The 19,931-nt window shown below is 42.5% G+C and overlaps 1 protein-coding gene across 2 annotated transcripts in view; it reads left to right on the forward strand.

Moving 5' to 3' along the window:
- The window catches only part of B3GALNT2 (beta-1,3-N-acetylgalactosaminyltransferase 2), a 66,024-nt gene that overhangs the window by 27,441 nt on the left and 18,652 nt on the right, over positions 1-19,931 (forward strand). For both annotated transcript variants that reach the window (XM_034662484.1, XM_034662485.1), the window contains exons 5-7: positions 3,016-3,111; positions 15,842-15,952; positions 18,402-18,480. In XM_034662484.1, the coding sequence (XP_034518375.1) occupies positions 3,016-3,111; positions 15,842-15,952; positions 18,402-18,480 (286 nt within the window). The remainder of the gene's footprint in view (positions 1-3,015; positions 3,112-15,841; positions 15,953-18,401; positions 18,481-19,931) is intronic.

The following is a 19,931-nucleotide window of genomic DNA, read 5'->3' on the forward strand; positions in this document are numbered from 1 at the left end:
TGAAATTTGCCTCACTGACTTTTCTTTTCACAAATGATTTCGCTGTAACATGTGATGCTGTTTGATAGCATTCTACCCAAAGTAGAAGTTCTTTCAGAATTGGAGTCAGTCTTCTCAAATCCTGCAGCTGCTTTATCGACTACATTTATGCCGTATTCTAAATCCTTTGTCATTTCGGCACTTTCACAGCATCTTCACCTGGAGTAGATTCCATCTCAAGAAACCACTTTGCTCATCCATAAGAAGCAACTCCTTTTCCACTGAAGTTTTATCATGAGATTGCAGCCATCCGGTCACATCCTCAGGCTTCACTTCTAATTCTAGTTTTCTTGCTATTTCCACCGCATCTGCAGTGACTTGAACCTGTCAGAATCTTCCATGAGGGTTGGAATCAACTTCTTCCGAACTCTATTGTTGGTATTTTGACCTCTTCCCATGAATCATGACTGTTGTTAATAGCACCTAGAATGGTGAATCCTTTCAGAAGGTTTTCAGTTTGCTTTGCCCAGATCCATCTGAGGAGTCTATGGCAGTCTTACAAAATGTATTTCTTAATAATAAGACTTGAAAGTCAAAATGACTCCTTGATCCGTGGGCTGGGGAATGGATGATATGTTAGCAAGCATGGAAAACAGCATTCATCTTGTACATCTCTGTGAGGGCTCCTGGGTGACCAGGTGCATTGTCAATGAGCAGTCATATTTTGAAAGGAATCTTCTTTCTCTGAGCAGTGGTCTCAATAGTGGGCTTAAAATATTCGGTAAACCACGCATAAATGGATGTGCTGTCATCCAGACTTTGTAGTTCCATTTATAGAGCACAAGCAAAGTAGATTTATCATAATTCTTAGGGGCCCTAGGATTTGCAGAATGGTAAATTAGCATTCACCCTAAAGCCACCAGCTGCATTAACCCCCAACAAGAGACTCAGGCTGTCCTTTGAGTCTTCGAAGCCAGGCATTGATTTCTCCGTAGCTAGGAAAGTTCTCGGTGCATCTTCTTCTGATGGAAGGCTGCTTTGTCTAGACTGATAATCCGTTGGTCATTGTAGCCGCCTTCCTGAATCCTCTCAGCTCCGTCTCCTGGAGAGCTTGCTGCAGCTTCTCCATCTGCACCTGCTGCCTCACCGGGCACTTCGGTGTTATGGAGACGGCGTCTCTCCTTGCACCTCCTGCACGCACTTTGGCCGGCTTCCAGCTTCTCTTCTGCAGCTTCCTCCTCTCTCTCAGCCTCCATGGAATCCTCCATGGAATCGAAGTCAGAGCATTGCTCTGGATTCAGCTTTGACTTAAGGGGACGTTGTGGCTTTTTTGACCGTCTATCCAGATGACTAAGACTTTGTCCAAATCGGCAAGAAGGCTGTTGCGCTTTTTTATCCTTCATGTGTTCAGTGGAGAGGCACTTAGAGTTTCCCTCAAGAACTTTTCCTTTGTGTTCGCAGAGGCAGGAGAGGCCCAGCTTTCAGCCTGTCTCTCCTTTCAGCTCGTCTTCCTCACTAAGCTTTATCACACTAGCTTGTTTTTTAATTAACTTTGCTTGTATTATAATTTATGTAACTCCTAAGTTTATATTCTTTAAGGTTTTTTTAATTTAAATTCAATTAATTAATATATAATATTTGTTTCAGGGGTACAGGTCTGTGATTCATCAGTCTTATATAACACCCAGTGCTCATTACAACACATAACCTCCCCAATGTCCACCACCCAGTTTCCCCATCCCCATCCCCTCCCCTCCAGCAACCCTCAGTTTGTTTCCTATGATTAAGAGTCTCGTATGGTTTGTCTCCCTCTCTGGTTTCGTCTTGTTTTATTTTTTCCTCTCTTCCCCTATGATCCTCTGCTTTGTTTCTTAAATCTCACATATCAGTGAGACCATATGATGACTGTCTTTTTCTGATTGATGTATCTCGCTTAGCGTAATACCCTCTAGTTCCAGCCACGTCATTGCAAATGGCAAGATTTCATTTTTGATGGCTCTGTAATATTCCATTGTGCATATATCCCACATCTTCTTTATCCATTCATCTGTCAATGGATATCTGGGCTCTTTCCATAGTTTGGCTACTGTGGACCACACTAGCTTTTGATTTAGAGTGACTCCCGCAACTCTTCCTTTCACTTGAACGTGCATTTTAGGGGTATTAAGTGGCTGGATTTCATTATTGTTGTGTCTCAGGGATTAGGGGAGGCCTGAGGAGAGGGAGAGGGACAAGGAAGCCCTTGTTAGTGGGTTTATCAGTTAAGTTTGCCATCTTATTCGGGAGCAGTTCATAGCACTCCCACAATTAGAGTAGCGTCATGTGGATCACCAAACAAACATAATAATGAAAAAGTATGAAATATTACAAGAATTACCAAAATGTGACACAGAGACACAAAGTGAGCAAATGCTGTTGGAACAGTAGTGCCTCTGGCTTTGTTCATTGCGGGATTGCCGCAAATTGTAGAAGACACAATACTCTGCAAAGCGCAGTAAAGCCAAGTGCAATTAACGAGGTGTGCCTGTAGACATAATGGGAATCAGCCCTCTTTTATGTTCCCTTTTTTGTTTCTGTGCATTATTTCTTCTGAACTTTCTTTTTGAAGGGTATGTTCCTAGAGTATCTTTGTTCTGTGTAGAAATATGATCTTTCAGTTTCTTCTTAACCCTTGGAGTTAAGCCTAATAATTCAGCTTGATTTAATACCTCACACCTCCCCTAATACTCCTCATTTCAAGGTGGGCTTTTTTTTTTTTTTAAGGTTATGTGGATTTTATTTCGTTGTTTTAGAACTTTAGGACAGCTTTTGTTACCTAAAATTTCTATTTAATAACTGTGATCGCACTGGAAAACGCAAATGATATCTCAACATCAGTAGACCTATTTTAACCATGGTTGGGGTCATCGAGGATTAAGTTGCCCAGGATAGAAGATGTTTGAAAACTTGCTGCACACACAGTATCTAATGCTAAGTCTTTATTTTTGTCTTTTTTCCCCCCCTACTTCTTGTCCCCCACTCTCCCCCTATTTGTAGGAGGCCCTCTTCGTGGCTCGTTTCAGTCCTCCAAGCTGTGGTGTGCAGGTGAACAAGCTGTGGTACAAGCCTGTGGAGCAGTTCATCCTGCCCGAGGTATGGGGTGTAGTGGAAGGGCTCTGGTACCGCGCGCAGTCCTGCCTCTCTGCTCTCGGAGGCCGGCAGTTGATGCTTTGTCGTACCAGGACAGCTCTTCAGAGGGCCCGATGGGGCCACCAGCTTTGTGCACTGATTACTGAAATGTAGCGCTCTGCACCGTCCCTTCACACAGCTCCGTGATGCCTCAGAGGTTCCCAAACCACACTTTCTGAGAGGCACTGCCTGGTTTCCTTAGTAAATTGAGTACTCTGGTTTCTCTTCAGATCGCGTAAATCTTTCGCCTTTTACTTAGTGGATTGAGAACTGCATGACTATTTAGTGACAAAGGGTAATAACAGGTATGGATTGATGGAAACACGAGACCCAGATACCATTTGAATAAATCAGGTCATTTGCTTTTCTAAAGGGTGAGGGTGGTAGGTGCAGGCAGGATAATTGCAAAGAGGTTGACCACATTCCCAAGATGAATAAAACCTCTCAAGGTTGTGGAACATGTCTGAAAACACAGCTGTCACCGTCCAGGTCCTTCTAGGTCCAGTCGTAAGTAGATGTGTCCTAGAGATCCTGCAGTTAAGCCGCAGGATGGTTGCAAAGGATTGCATGGTGGGTGAGAACGGATTGCTCATCCATGCACCTCAGCCTCGCCGGGCTGCTTCAGTCCAGTCCGTGTACACGCCTCAGGTCAGGGCTTTGAAACCACGTAGAGGTCTGTGGCCCAGGCATCTCTGGGAGTCATTTTAAATCAGCTGTAGCGTTCATCCGGCAACTTCAGAGCTGAGCTAAAACGTGGAAGCTAGACGTTGACCAGCTCTGCTGACGAACCAAGAAACATTTTCCTACTGCTGGTCTTCTGGGTTCTGTTTGCGTTATACTGCACGTCTCATAATACACTGTGGGTCTTTGGCGTTCAGTACAAGTAGTTGAAACTATGTATGTCAATTCTGTAGATGTGAAGGGGATCTCCTTTATTTCACCTGTACACAAACTTCTGCTTAAAAACGTTAATTTTTTTAAAGATTTTGTTTATTTGAGAGAGAGCATAAGCAAGCACACGAGCAGGGGAAGGGGCAGAAGTATGTACCATCAAAAGTATCTTTTACTTTTAATTAAGAGCAGTGGCTTAGTGAAGTCGTATTCACTAAGTGTTGGATTTCAGCTTTTGAAGGAAGCCATTCTTTGGTTTGCTTATTCGTTTACTCAGAAAATATTTGAGAAATTAGTATGTGCCAAGCACCGGGACTCTGAGGATACGATATGGAGACCCTGACCCTGAAAGCAGCTTTCGTGCTGGAGGGACGAGAGGAGCTAGCACTGACGCTGTCCCTAACTTACCGTGTGCCAGGCATGCTTGTGACCGGTGTTCCTGTATCAACTAGTAGGAAAGCTCATTGAGGGTTGAAGCAAGTCATCAATGAGACTTTCTGCTCAGAACGAGCATGGGCAGAACCTCAGGCTTTCTGTGGTTCCTAGAACTCTTCCCAAACGGAGAGTCATGTTGTTCTGAGGAGCCCAGAAACTCTAGCATTGTGTCAGGTGGTGTCAGAGCTGTCTGAAGGCTGACGTAGAGTGGGCTTCACAGCAAGGACTTGGGAGGATTGGCATGAGTAGGAAAGAGAAAAATGATGCACCAGGGAGTAAGTACGTGAGGTCGCGCTTGGGGCCAAGCGCCTGAGCAGGCAGCTGCGGGTGCAGCATGGGGGTGTCTGAAACCCCGCGCTGCCGCTCGGAGTCTGTGTGGCCTTGTGCAAGCCGCTCAGTCTCACCGTGTCCATCCCCTCATCTGTAAGATGGCCGGGCTACACGACCCAGTTGAGAGGCTTATTTTAAGGACTAAATGATTTTCATACATGCAGAATGCCTAGAACATGCTGCCACGTGGTAGGCATTCAGTAAATAAATGCGTACCCTCCTTAATCTTGCTGCTACTCTTCTGGATTTTTGGGATCCATTCTTCAAGAGCAGAGTTTCTCTAGCTGGGGCTGTTTGCCCATGAGGGGCATTTAGCAATGTCCAGAGACTCGTTCAGTTGGTACCGCTGGGTATGGAGTGGTACTGGCATCTGGAGGCCAGTGGTGCTGTTGAACATCCTATAACACACACGAAAGCCCCCCAGCAAAGAATTATCTGGCTCAAAATACTGATGGTGGTGAGGTTGAGAAACTGTTTAAGAGGAAGGAGTCACAATGTGGGGCAAAGAGGAAGAAAATAAACTTTAATACTTTAGGCTAATCACAGTGTTACAGGGTCTGGCCCATTATCTTGGTCAGTCGTCTAGATAGAATTACACATTTTTTTAAAAGATTTCATTTATTTATTGGAGAGAGAGCACAAGCAGGCAGAGCAGCAGGGAGAGGAAGAAATAGGCTCCCAGCAGAGCAGGGAGCCCAGTGTGGGGCTCGATCCCAGGACCCTGGGATCATGACCCTAGCTGAAGGCAGACGCTTGACCGAATGAGCCACCCAGGTTCCCCTAGAATTACAAATGTTGGGGGTGCCTGAGTGGCTCAGTCGGTCAAGCGTCTGCCTTCAGCTCGGGTCATGATCCCAGGGTCCCTGCTCAGTGAGGAGTCTGCTAGCCTGCTTCTCCCTCTGCCCCTTCCCCCACATGCTTTCTCTCTCCGTCTCCCCACTCATGCTCTCTCCCCCTCTCTCTCTCAAAATGAATAAAATCTTTATAAAAAGAAAAAATTACAAATTTTGATTAATCCACAAAAATTATTACTTTCCCTTAAAATGTCCATGTTCTTAGGAAATACATGTTGAAGTACTCGAAGGTGACATGTCATGATATCTGCCTTTGCTTCCAAGTGTTTAACAACCAGCAAGAACAGAAAAGTACATGTATACAGACAGATAAAGAAGATATGGCCAAATGTTAACAGTTGGTGAGTCTAGGTGACTTGGGGTTAATTTCAGGTTTTCTATAGATTTGAAGTGTTTCATAATAACTGGACTGAGGCAAGGACAGTGTATCTAGCAGGAGGTGCTAATGATGGGACAGTGAGTGGCCATTTCCGTTAAGATTTTTCATGCCTATAGCCTTGTGAGCTTTATTTCACTTTAAGCTAAATTGACTTTTTATTTTTCATTACTTCTGTAATATTTTTTTCTTTTAAAAATGTGCCATTATTTAACAGTAGCTGTACTTGGGGATGTGGAGGTAGGATTATGGATGATTTTTATTTTCTTCTTTTTGTGCATTTAGTAAATGTTCTGTAATAAATATATATTAGCTTTGTAAAAACAACTCTTTAAAAAAGTTCTGTCCTTTTACACAAATCCTATTTTTGTTGAAACCGTGTTTAATTGTACATAGATATTCATTTTTGCTGCTTCAAGCCTAATTGGGCTTATTAGTGCAGAAAAAATGATAGTGATGAATGGCTTGCCTGCATATCATCAGCAAGGAATGACAGAAGACAAACATCATTTTTGCCATTTTTCAAGAGAGCAGTAGATGATTTCTTCGTCGTCTTATTCCCTCTGCGCCTCACAGCCTACTGGAGTGACATGGCAGCAGTATAGCTTGTCAAGTTAGCAAAGCTCTTGTGCTGTTTTCATTGTGTGGTTCACTGAAGCATAAATCTCAGTGGGAGTCTCAAATTTAAATGGAGACTGCTGTGCGCGTCTCTTAAAATATTTATTTCTCTAATTTTGTATTTTCCTTACCGGTGCAGTTGAAACCTAGAACTAATTTCAATAAAAAGACTATTTTTGTTCACCTGAGTCACTAGAGACATCACTGTTAGCTGTACGGGTACTTACATAGTCACCGTTTATGACGGTTGAAATTCTTTAGATGTAGTCATTTCTGCAATCCATAAAAAATTGTTAAGTGCAAAAATAGCATAGATTTAAGCTACTCTGTCGGTTTGGATGAGAAGTTCGAAATATGACACAAAGGAATTAACATGTGAAAGGGGTTGCAGAGCGCATGCTTACATTATTGGTGAGATAACTTGTAAGATCTCCTTTTTCCAGCCCACACTGTGCTGTGTTTCATAGCTTCTACTTTGGTTTTATGTTCTTAGCAGGGAATTGCCACAACAAGTTGTTTCTCATCTGAAGAGATCCCTAGCTTTATGATGACTTTGTATCAGAGAGTAGAAAGCAGGCCTAGGAGAGAAGTGAGAAACAGAGATTCAGCTGGGATAGAGCAGGAACAGGTACAGGAAAGGGGGGGTAGATACAGCCCCTCCCCTCCCTACTAACCCCTGGCTTATAGAAGTGCAATGAAGAAACCAGGGTTGTTTTGGGGGCCGATGAGTTTTTCCGACAGTTACTCAGTTTAGTCCACATTGTTGATGTTGTATCATAAAGTTACAAATTAACTGCGGTTGGGTGCCAGCAGGAGCCACCGTGAAATAGCAAGGTACACGCCAAGTCTCAGTTGAATGGACAGGACAGAGAATTACTTGTTTTGTCATCATATTTTCTAGATTCATAGTTTCAAGATGAAGCATTATTTGGTCATGATAGCTTTTACTTTTGGTATGGCTCATCTGAAACTGCAGTCACTAAGATTCTAGTGACCCAATTGCCAACTCCAGGGGACACTTTTTTTTTTTTTTTAAGATTTTATTTATTTATTTGACAGACAGCCAGCGAGAGAAGGAACACAAGCAGGGGGAGTGGGAGAGGAAGAAGCAGGCTCCCAGCAGAGGAGCCCGATGTGGGGCTCCATCCCAGGACTCTGGGATCAAACCCTGAGCCAAAGGCAGAGGCTTAAGGACAGAGCCACCCAGGCGCCTCCAGGGGACACTTTTTGTCCTTCACTTAGTTGATTGCATTCTTCTCTTAGCTTATCTGATCTACATTCTTTTGGTTCATCCACATCTGGCCCAGTCCTCCTTCCCAATGTACTTTATTATCTCCTCTCTCCCTTTCCTCTTTTCTTTAAAGATTTTAAGTTATTTCTACACCCAGCATGGGGCTCAGACTCACAACCCCAGGATCAAGAGTCACATGCTCCACTGACTGAACCAGAGGCGCCCCTCTCGCTTTCCTCTTAATCATTAGGATTTCATACTTGGTTTCTGATTGTTTTACTCATTCTTCCTGGGCAGTTTTATCCATTACCACCTGTTTGCTAATGGCTCTTAAATCCAACTACAGTCCACGTTTCTCTTAGGTAATCCATACCTACTTCTGCTGCCTATGGAACTTCTCCACACGAGTGTCCCGGGGCATTCTGATGGTAACATCATCTCCGTCCCATCCATTCTCATCTCCCCCTGTATTTCAGTCTTGGGTAGCAGCATCTCCTTTTTCTCAGTCACCCAAACCAGACTCATGGGATTTATCCTTAACTCTCCTGTCCAAGCACTCACTAAATCCTATCAGTTCTTTCTCCTAAATGTCTTTGGTATCGGTTCTTCACAACTTTTCACTCTTCAGGCAACAACCTCTTTGACCTCGGCCGTAGACACTTCTTACTACACATGTTGCTGGAGGCAAGGGAAACAAAAGCAAAAATGAACTATTGGGACTTCATCAAGATAAAAATCTTGTGCACAGTGAAGAAAACAGTCAACAAAACTAAAAAGCAATCTACAGAATGGGAGAAGATATTTGCAAATGACATAACTGATAAAGGGTTAGTAACCAAAATCTATAAAGAACTTATCAAACTCAACACCCAAAAAACAAATAATCCCGTTAAGAAATGGGCAGAAGACCGGAGCGTCTGGGTGGCTCAGTCGGTTAAATGTCTGCCTTCAGCTCCGATCATGGTCCTGGGATGGAGCTGTGTGTCAGGCTCCCTGCTCAGTGGGGAGTCTGCTTCCTGTCTGCTCCTCCCCTGCTCATGCGCTCTCTCTGGCTCAAATAAATAATATCTTGAAGAGAAATGGGCAGAAAACATGAACAGACATTGCTGCAAAGAAGACGTCCAGATGGCCAACCGACACATGGAAAGATGTTCAACATCACTCATCAACAGGAAAATACAAATCAAAACCACAATGAGGGGCGCCTGGGTGGCTCAGTCGGATAAGTGGCCAGCTCTTGATTTTGGCTCAGGTCATGATCTCAGAGTCCTGGGATCGAGCCCCATGTCAGGCTCCACACTCAGTGGGGAGTCTGCTTCTCTCTGTCTCCCTTTGCCCCTTCCCCTGTTCTCACACACTCCTGTGCAGTCTCTCCCTCTCTCAGGTAAGTAAATCAAAACAAAACAAAATAAAATAAATGAGATACTACCACACACCTGTCAGAATGGCTAAAATTAACAACACAAGAAAACAGGTGTTGGTGAGGATGCAGAGAAAGGGAACCTCTTACACCGTTGGTGGGAATGCAGGCTTGTGTAGCCGTTCTGGAGAACAGTATGGAGGTTCCTCAAAAAGTTAAAAATAGGGGGCGCCTGGGTGGCATAGCGGTTAAGTATCTGCCTTCGGCTCAGGGCGTGATCCCGGTGTTATGGGTTCGAGCCCCACATCAGGCTCCTCTGCTATGAGCCTGCTTCTTCCTCTCCCACTCCCCCTGCTTGTGTTCCCTCTCTCGCTGGCTGTCTCTATCTCTGTCAAATAAATAAATAAAATCTTTAAAAAAAAAAAAAAGTTAAAAATAGAACTACCCTCTAATCCAGCAATTGCACTACTAGGTATTTACCCAAAGGACATAAAAATACAGATTCGTAGGGCCACCTGCACCCCAATGTTTATAGCAGTATTATCAACAAGAGCCAAATTATGGAAAGAGCCCAAATGTCCATCCACAGATGAATGGATAAAGATGATGTGGTGTGTATATATATACACACATATATACATATATATACACGTATATATACATATACAGACATACACACACACACACGAATATTATTCAGCCATCAGAAAGAATGGAATCTTGCCATTTGCAACAATGTGGACGGAGCTAGAGAGTATAATGCTAAGTGAAACAAGTCAGAAAGACAAATACCATATGATTTCACTCATGTGCAATTTAAGAAACAAAACAGATGAACCTATGGTGGGGGAGGAGGAAACAAACCATAAGAGATTCATAACAATAGAGAACAAACTGAGGGTTGATAGAGGGAGGGGGATGGGGGATGGGGATTAAGGGGGGCACTAGTTGTGACGAGCACTGGGTGTTGTATGTAAGTGATGAATCACTGAATTCTCCTGAAACCAATATCGCATTGTATGTTAACTAGAATTTAAATAAAAATTTTTTTGAATTTTATTACTGTTAAAGTTTTAAAGGAACGTATGAATACCAAGGGCAGGAGGCTGTTTTGCCAGATGAAAGACCATGATTAACCCAGAGCAGCCTCACATTGCCAAGGGTCTAGGACTTAGCTTTCAGGTTCTAGCACTGACCTTCCAATTCGTTCACTTAGAGATGATCAGATTCTCATTGAATGACATTGAATAAATTCATAGACCAGTTTGTAAACCAGAATATCCATTCATTCATCCTTAATGGCTGTTAGCTTATTAGATTTGAAACTCTTGACCCTGTCTGGGAACCTCCTTATTGGGATGTCAGACACCAAAAACCCGAATCAGAACAGTGCTTGGTTTGATCATTGAATTTGCTTAGGAAGTATTTGTTTTGGAGAGCTGGCTCATTCAGGTGGGATGTGACTAGAATGCTTTATATCTTCTAATTCCTGCCTCTTTCTCCCACTGGACATTGCTACATTGCCCAATTTCTCTCTTAACCCAGCTTTTGTATAGTGGCCACTTGATACATTGTTTTAAGGTAGTGAGTTTACTAATTAAGCTTTGATCTCAGAGCTCTTCTCAGTTATTAAGAGACATTGTTCCCTTTAATGTACGTATTTTTTCTTTCTTTTTTTATTGAGATATAATTGACATATAACATACTCGTTTCAGGTGTACGACATGACGACTCAATAATGCAGAATGATCACACTGAGTCTAGTTAACGTCCGTCACCACACAGTTACATTTCTTTTCTTGTGAAGAGAACTTTTAAGATTTGCTTGCTTAGCGCTTTCACATCTACAGCATTAACAACTGTACTGCTCACTGTGCTGTACATGAGAGCCCCAGAACTGATTCTTTTACAGCTGGGAATTTGCACCTTTTCACCCCCTTCACCCATTTCACGCAGCCCCCCAGCCCCTGCCTCTGGCAACCACCCATCTGTTCTTGGTATCTAGGAGTTCAGTGTTTTGTTTTTTGCTTTTTAAAAAACGTTTTAGGGGCGCCTGGGTGGCTCAGCTGGTTAATCATCCGTCTTCAGCTCAGGTCATGATCTCAGGGTCCTGGGATCGAGTCTGGAATCAGGCTCCCTGCTCAGCAGGGAAGTCTGCTTCTCCCTCTGCCTGCTGCTCCCCTGCTTTACTCTCTCTCTCACTCTCAGCTCTCTCTCTCTCTCTGACAAATAAAATAAAATCGTTTTAGATTCCACATATAAGTGAAATCATATGGTGTTTGTCTTTCTCTGCTTATTTCATTTAGCATAATACCCTCAAGTTTCATCCATGTTGGAAATGGCAAGGTTTCCTTTTTTTTTTATGGCTGAATAATATTCTTCTGTGTGTGTATGTTTGCATCACATTTTCTTCATCCATCCATCCATCCATCCACCCATCTGTGGGCATTCAGGTGTGTCCACGTCGTGGCTATTGTAAACATGCTGCAGTGAACATGGGGGCACAGATGTCTTTTCAAGTGAGTGTTTTCATTTCCTTTGGATAAATACCCAGAAATGGAATTGCTGGATCATGTGGTAATTCTGTTTTGAATTTTTTGAGGACCCTCCGTACTGTTTTCCACAGTGGCTACAGTGATTTACATTCCCGCCAGCAGTGCACAAGTGCACGAGGGTTCCCTTTTCAGCACATCCTGGCCAGCACACTTGTTATTTCTTGTCTTTCTGATAGTAGTCGCCATTCTGACAGGTGTGAGGTGGTCTCTCAATATGGTTTTGATTTGCATTTCCCTGATGATGAGTGACAGTAAACATCTTTTCATGTACCTGTGGGCCATCTGTATGTTGTCTTTGGAAACATGTCTATTCAGATCTTCTGCCCACCTTTCAATTGGATTGTCTGGATTTTTGCTGTTGAGCTGTAGGAGTTCTTTATATGTTTGGTTAGTAAGTCCTTGTCAGGTATATCATTTGCAAATATCTTCTCCCATTCATAGGTTGCCTTTTTATTTTGTTGATGGTTTCCTTTGCTGTACAGCAACTTTTTGGTTCAGTGTAGTCCCACTTGTTTATTTTTGCTTTTGTTGCCTTCGCTTTTGGTGTCAAATCCAAAAAATCATCTCCAAGACCAGTGTCAGGGAATTTACCACCTAGGTTTTATTCCAGTAGTTCTGTGGTGTCAGGTCTTCTGTTCAGGTCTTTAGTCCATTTTGAGTTGATTTTTGTGTATGGTGTAAGATAGGGGTCCAGGCTCATTCCTTGCATGTGGCTGTCCAGTTTTCCCAACACCATTTATTGCAAAGACTGTCCTTCCCATGTGTATTCTTGCCTCTTCTGTTCCATTGATCTGTGTGTCAGTTCTTATGCCAATAGCATACTGTTTGGATCACAATAGCTTTGTAATATAGTTTGAAATCAGAAAGCATGATGCCTCCAGCTTTGTTGTTCTTAAGATTGCTTTGGCTATTTGAGGTCTTTTGTGGTTTCATACAAATTTTAGGAGTAGTTATTGTATTTCTGTAAAAATACCATTGGAATTTTGATAGAGATTACATCAAATCTGTAGATTGTTTTGAGTAATATGGACATTTTAATAATATTCATACTTCCAATCTATGAGCTTGAATATCTTTCCATATATTCGTGTCTCCTTAAGTTTCTCAGAAGGCATTCTTCATTTCTAAGATAAGTGCTTGCTTCTCCTCACCTGGACCTCTGTAATAGTCCAGTTACCACTCTCCCTGCCAGCCTGCCCTGATGCTGTTCCACTAGAGTGACCTTTTAAAATGGCGGCTAGGATTGCATCACTCTTGTGCTTGCGAACGGCCTTCGAGATGAAGGACAGACTCTCTGTTCCCGCCGGCAGCGCTGACAGGAGCCTACTTTCCACATCTCGGTTCCTCAGCCTGGGGCTTTGGCCGCGCTCAGCTGCTTCACACTCTCCTGAACATGCAGTGATCTTCACGTCTGCCTTTTGATGAGTGCTTTCGTCAGCCTCTCCCTTTCCTGACCCAGGTGCCTGCGAGACTCCGCTCCGCTCTCACGGTCACCTGAAGCCCTGGCTGACCTCCTCAAGCAGACGACTGTCCTTTGTTACTGACCCTAGCAGGGCATATTACGAGCATTCGAAGACAGGAGCCGTTTCACTCTTGTAAATCTTCGAGTAGCCCACAGCCTGCTACATGGTAGTAAACGCTCAAAAGTTTAAATAACGCCTCGTGTCTGGAAGAAGATTGACCCTAAATTTATTTCGTTGTATACATATGTTTAAACATTTTTTTCATGATCATAAAAGTATGAAAATGTGCGAGAGGAATCCATATCCACTGTTGAAAACCTGACACATAGAGAAAGGTTAGAGGAATATGGTGCTATCCACGTTTCTCAGCATATTTGCCAGGTTCCTCCCTAGGCTTGTTTTTTTCTTCTGCGCATGTGTAAGAATGCTGTTTGTTTTTAGGGATTTGAGGTTCAACCTCAAGTATACTGGGAGAGTTAAGGCTTTCCAGGGAGAGCGATAATCAGCGCCCATTTCCAATATAAGACAACGAGATCTTTTAAAGGGGTCCTTCACTTTCTGCTTTCCTTCCAGCGGTCATAAAGTTCTGTTTCTCTGAGCAAAGACCCTGCACGCCGCACACATGTCATCATTAACCCCCGGCACAGCCCTATGAGGTGGGCATCGCTCTCTCTGTGCTTGAGGCCAGGCAGTGACCACCCGAGTGTGTCTCTGAGGCCTGCTCTCAGGAACCCGGGATCTCCTTGGAGCGTATCTGGAGTCTCACCAGCAGTGCAGAATAAGGGTCCGTTATATTAGAATATAAAGTGACAGATGGCCTGAGAAATCCCGACGATTAGTGTTTTTATCTGTTTTGTAGAGAAGTTGTAATGCTTTACAAAAAGCTTTCAAACCACTGCCCTAGCTTATTGGACAGGTTCAATTTTGTAAAGTGTCCTTATAATGCTGGCTGAGACATTACTGTACAGCGCTTTATCTCTGAATACGTGAAAGATTTTAAAGAATATTAAAGCTGTATCTTTTGTCTGGTGCTCTAGACCAAAAATCATTCCAGCTGATTTTGAGTTTAACATTATTTATAAAGTAAATAATTTTCCAGTGCCTGTTATGTACGTCAGGCCCTTCTAGGTGCCGGGAATATGGTGGTTGATACGACAGACAAGATTCCTGCTCTCATGGTGCTTGCGTTCTAGTGGGAGCAGTTAGTTTCACAATAGGAAAAACAGGAAATCTCAGAGTGATAAGTGGTATTCGGAAAAGAAGACAGGCTGGTGTGATAGAGAAGAATTGGATGCTGCTGGTGGCTGCCTTCTGTTGGATCTCTGGAACAAGCCAGAGGGGCTGACAGTGGGGATGGCCTGAACAGTACAGTGGAGCGGCTGAGCCCCCATGGAGAAATTAGAAGACATTAGAATTTAAATGTGTATCAAACCTTGGGGCAGGGAGTGTAACTTTCAAAGCCCAGAATTTAATAGTAATCACAAAAAGCTTGTCAGATTTGACAGGATAAAACTTACGGACCTTTTAAGTAAAAATAATAATAATAATAAAGTAACAATTCTGGAAAAAATATTTTAGCATATAATATATACACAGGATTATTTATTATAAGATAACAGATTAATAAAAATAAAAAACGCAATAAGTAAATGGCAAAGAAGCATGGGTCAGTAATTCCCAGAAGAGACTGTGTAATTTATAAACATTAGAAATTAAAAGAAATGCAGTTAAATAAGGAGTCATTTTTTTAATCTACTAAATCGACTTAAATGTCTTTGCTTTCGTCAGTATCCCATACTTGGAAGAATACAATGCAAGTAGTATTTTTGTAAATTGGGAAATTAGATAATTTCCTTTTAAAAAAAACAGTTTGGCATTGTGTCCCAAAATCCATATAAAATATCTCTTATTTCTTTCTTGTCCCCATGATTTCACCTCTGAAAATGTATTTTGAAACAAACACTTACACCAAAACATGCTTCATTAGATAGAGTGGGGAAGTGTCTGTGTGACTCGGGACGCACGCGCTTGATGGCGTGTTAGTTAGGTGTGCGTGGCAAAGAATGGTCGTATGAGCTGAGGTAGCGGCAGGAAACGCTTCAGTGTAGAGGGACTTGCCAACAGCAGTGTGCAAAATTGTCCCTGCACTCTTTGTACCTGCATCTTTCAGATGTGCCTGAAAAAAAAATGACTCGAGAATATACACCAACATGTTAACAGTAGTGTGTGTTAGAGTAGGGGGATAAAAATTTTAACCAATAGGTTCTAGAAAAAAAATTAATTTTTCTTTAAAAACTTACTTAAAACCTAGGGGCACCTGGGTGGCACAGCGGTTAAGCATCTGCCTTCGGCTCAGGGCGTGATCCCGGTGTTATGGGATCGAGCCTCACATCAGGCTCCTCCGCTATGAGCCTGCTGCTTCCTCTCCCACTCCCCCTGCTTGTGTTCCCTCTCTCACTGGCTGTCTCTATCTCTGTCAAATAAATAAATAAAATCTTTTAAAAAAAAAAAACAAAAAACTTACTTAAAACCTAAATGACAACAATAAAGAAATCGACTCACTTCATCTTTCCTCAAAAAGAGCTTTGAAGGTACCATCGTGTGGGAGAGCCAAGACCTCCAAGGCCTCGTGTCAAGAAATCTCCACAAAGTGACTGTAAACGATGGCGGGGGCGTTCTCCGAGTCATTGTGGTAAGTCATCCTGTCTTCCTAAGGCTGTTCAGCATACTTTAGCATTTTTTAATACATAAAAAGTGTTTTTAACTTTACTTTTACATCAACTCAGGGAACGTGGAACAATGAATCTTGGGTATTTTAGGGCACGTACAGCAGAAAATGTTGAGTCACCATAGTAAAGCCAAACAACTCAGATGTTCTGTGATTTTTTCCCTCTGGCATCAGTAAACACAGTTTTGCCTTAAGATTGGTGCATTTTTAGAAGTGCAGTATTTCTTAATAATTTTTAAGCTAACGTTCTTCTTTTTTTAAAAGAAAAGATTTTATTTATTTGTCTGAGAGACAGAGCACAAACAAGGGGAGCGGCAGGCAGAGGGAGAAGCAGGCTGTCCACTGAGCAGGGAGCCCAATGCAGGACTCGATCCCAGAACTCTGGGATCATGACCTGAGCTGAAGGCAGACGCTTAACCAACTGAGCCACCCACGCATCCCTAAGTTAATGTTCTTGATGGACACTTGCTCAGTAGTATTCAGGATCCTCACTCCCTCACCTTAATAGCAGAATGTTTGTTAAAATAGCATAGATGGCAGGACTGGAAAATACGATGGAGTTTTTACTTTCATTTATATTGCTAGGATTTCTGCCTCATATTTTTAATTTATTCAGATTTGCTTCAAATTTAAAATAGTTTGGGTAAATATCTCCAAGTAAGTGTGGGACAATAAGGTGTAGGCAGACTTACAATGATGAGCTTTAAATATACAGGTGGCGTTTGTGGTGGCATCACAAACACAGTCTCATTCTGCTTGATGCTCTGGTGTAATGATTAGGCATCTCAGTTCACAAGCTTAGTCTATTTTCATTAACTATTCATCTTATTCACATGAATTAATTCCCGAATTTGAAATGAACATTAGGTGGTATGCTGTTACCCATTTAGAAAACCACTCCTGGCCCACAGTAGAACTTACACTCCAGTGAGGAAGACAGACATTAGGTCACAGGTTCATATGTAATTACAAACTTAGCCTTGTGGGTCGTGTTTAGGATCTCAAGCTTTATTATAAACAGTCCTTTATTTAACATAGAATGTCTTATGAAATTTAATTATACTTTTATTCTTTTCTTTCCGTATTTCCAGAGCAAGTGCCTTTAATATGTCACCTCCTTTCCTGTTTATGAAACTTAAAAATACCCAAATGTGCTGGAATTCTGTAGTTATAAGTTGATTGCACAAAAGGAAACCAACTTCTGAGTTGAGGACTAGGTTCAAGTGGAAAGACTCAAATGATCCACTTCGAGGGTAAATATAGTTGAAGAGGGCTAAAGACTGCTTACACACTCAGCTAACCTTAAAAAATAGTGTGATAACTTGGTATCTCCTTCTAGGAAACCCCACGTACAAATAAAGTTTTCTATCATAAATGCGTAAAGCTGTACATTTCCTGGAGTCTTGCTCCCTTGCCAGTAAGTGAGAATGTCAGAAACTTTTAAAAGTCAAGCTGTGACCTTTTAGATAGACGCTAATAAAAAGTATTGTCAAGTTCTAAACAAGCCAAAACAATGTGGAGTACACAATGATAAAACAGTGTGCAACCATTCCTGGCTCTACAAAGCTGGAAACGTTAGCGTGGCCTTCGGTAGCTTCCTCCACATTGAGCTACAAGTTCCCACGGTCGCCTCCGGACGGGGTCTCTCTACAGCCCCGAAACACTGCTGTGCAGTACAGCTCTGCGGAGGGGATGGTCCGGCCGCAGAGGCAGTACCGCGCACACGTGCGCGTACACACACACACACACGCGCGCGCGCGCGCGGGCAGAGTTGTGCAGTATGGCCTAGCCCTGCAGCTGGAGAATCACTCCACTGGGTGTGCCACACAGGTGTGCAGCACGCAGAGGGGAAACACCTCACTGGGGAACTTGTAAATCTCTAATCGTAAAGGCTCCTCCAATCCTCGGAGCCTGGGAGGACTGTCGCTGGTTGTTGGCACCTTCAGCAGCATCAGTGACTGGCAGGGCTCCATCTGAATGGTTTGTTTCGAGCGGCTTTCTCTGCACAGTAGAGCAGACTTTAAAAATGTGCCTAGATGTATTTGAGTTCATGGCAGTTTTCAGTCTCCAAGAAGTCAAAGGTGGTAATTTTTTTTCAAGTGGTAGGGTTGGGATATAAAATAAAATTGGTTCTGTACTATGATGGTAACAAGTTCAAGAATGTATGATTCTCTGTCAGTTGGAATTCTGAGCACTAGGGACTGCGCTGTGCACCTGATCTTTAATATTGTAATCAAGATAACAATCAGATACCAAAAATAGGAGAATACTGATGTCATCCTGATTGCGTACATCTTAGATGGATTTATCTGCTGTGGAGTCACAGTATGAATTTTGTCACATCAGTTTTAAAATAGAAGAAATGTATTTTTGGTAATGAAACATTGAGCACTTCTGTATTTGTCGCTTTCAGGCTGGGGAGGGCGCCTTGCCTCACGAATTCATGGAAGGCGTGGAGGGAGTTGCAGGTGGTTTTATTTACACCATTCAGGGTAAGTGGGCTGCTTGAAAGGTGAAGAGTGCGCTGAATCTCACGTACCTAATCTCACTCCATACTTTGACAGAAGAGGTGATTCTTTTTTTGTCATTTTTTTAAAAAAAGCTTTATTAATACGTAATTCACATACATTTTACCCTTTTAAAGTGGTGAAGTCACTGGTGTGCAGTATTTGAGAGATCTGCAAGCATCTCCACTAATTCCGGACCATTTCCATCACTCCAAAAAGAAACCCTGTGCCCGTTAGAGGACACTCCTCATTCTCCCCTCCGCCAGCCCCTACCAACCATTAACCTCCTCACTGTACTTTCGGACGTTAAGTGTAAGGATTTACTTCCGGGCTCTCACTTCTGTTCTTTTGATCGGTGTGTCTGTCCCTCTATCAGTACTACACTGTCTTTTTTTTTTTTTTTTAAAGATTTTATTTATTTATTCGACAGAGAGAGAGACAGCCAGCGAGAGAGGGAACACAAGCAGGGCGAGTGGGAGAGGAAGAAGCAGGCTCATAGCGGAAGAGCCTGACGTGGGGCTCGATCCCATAACGCTGGGATCACGCCCTGAGCCGAAGGCAGACGCTTAACCGCTGTGCCACCCAGGCGCCCCAGTACTACACTGTCTTGAATATGTAGCTTTGTAGTAGGATTTGACATCGGAAAGTGTGAATCCTCCAACTTGGTTCTCTTTTAAGATTGTTTTGGCTATTCCGGGTCCTGCTTTTCCATATGAATTTTAGGTTCAGCTTGTCAATTTCTGCAAGTAAGCCAGCTGGGACTTTGAAAGGGGTGGCATTGAACACATAAATCATTTCAGGGAGCGTTACCATTCTGATATTAAGTCTCTGACCCATGAACATGGAATATCCTTCCATTTACTGATGTCTTACTAGTTTCTTTTAGTGATATTTTATGGTTTTCAGAGTACAAGTCTTACATTTCTTTTGCTAAGTTAAATATTTATTCTTTTTGATGCTATTATAAGTGGAATTGTTTATTTCATTTCTAGATTGCTCATTGCTAATGNGTACAAGTCTTACATTTCTTTTGCTAAGTTAAATATTTATTCTTTTTGATGCTATTATAAGTGGAATTGTTTTTTTCATTTCATTTCTAGATTGCTCATTGCTAATGTATAGAAATACAATTGATTTTTATATATCAATCTTGTATGCTGCAGTTTTGCTGAATTCATTTAAGTTACTAGTTGTGTGGGTGCCTTAGGATTTTCCATATACAAGATCATGTCATCTGCAAATGGAGATAGTTGTACTCTCCCCGCCCCCAATCTGGATGGCTCTTGTTGCTTTTTCCTGTCTGCTGTGGCTAGAATGTCTAGCACAGTGTGGAGCAGAAGAGGTAGAGCAGACATCCTTGTCTTGTTCCTACTCTTAAAGGGAAAGCATCCAGTCTCTCACCATAAGGGTGATCTTGAAAAATCCGTGATCCTGGG

This window comes from Ailuropoda melanoleuca, chromosome 6, assembly GCF_002007445.2.
Source record: "Ailuropoda melanoleuca isolate Jingjing chromosome 6, ASM200744v2, whole genome shotgun sequence".
Classification (NCBI taxonomy): domain Eukaryota; kingdom Metazoa; phylum Chordata; class Mammalia; order Carnivora; family Ursidae; genus Ailuropoda; species Ailuropoda melanoleuca.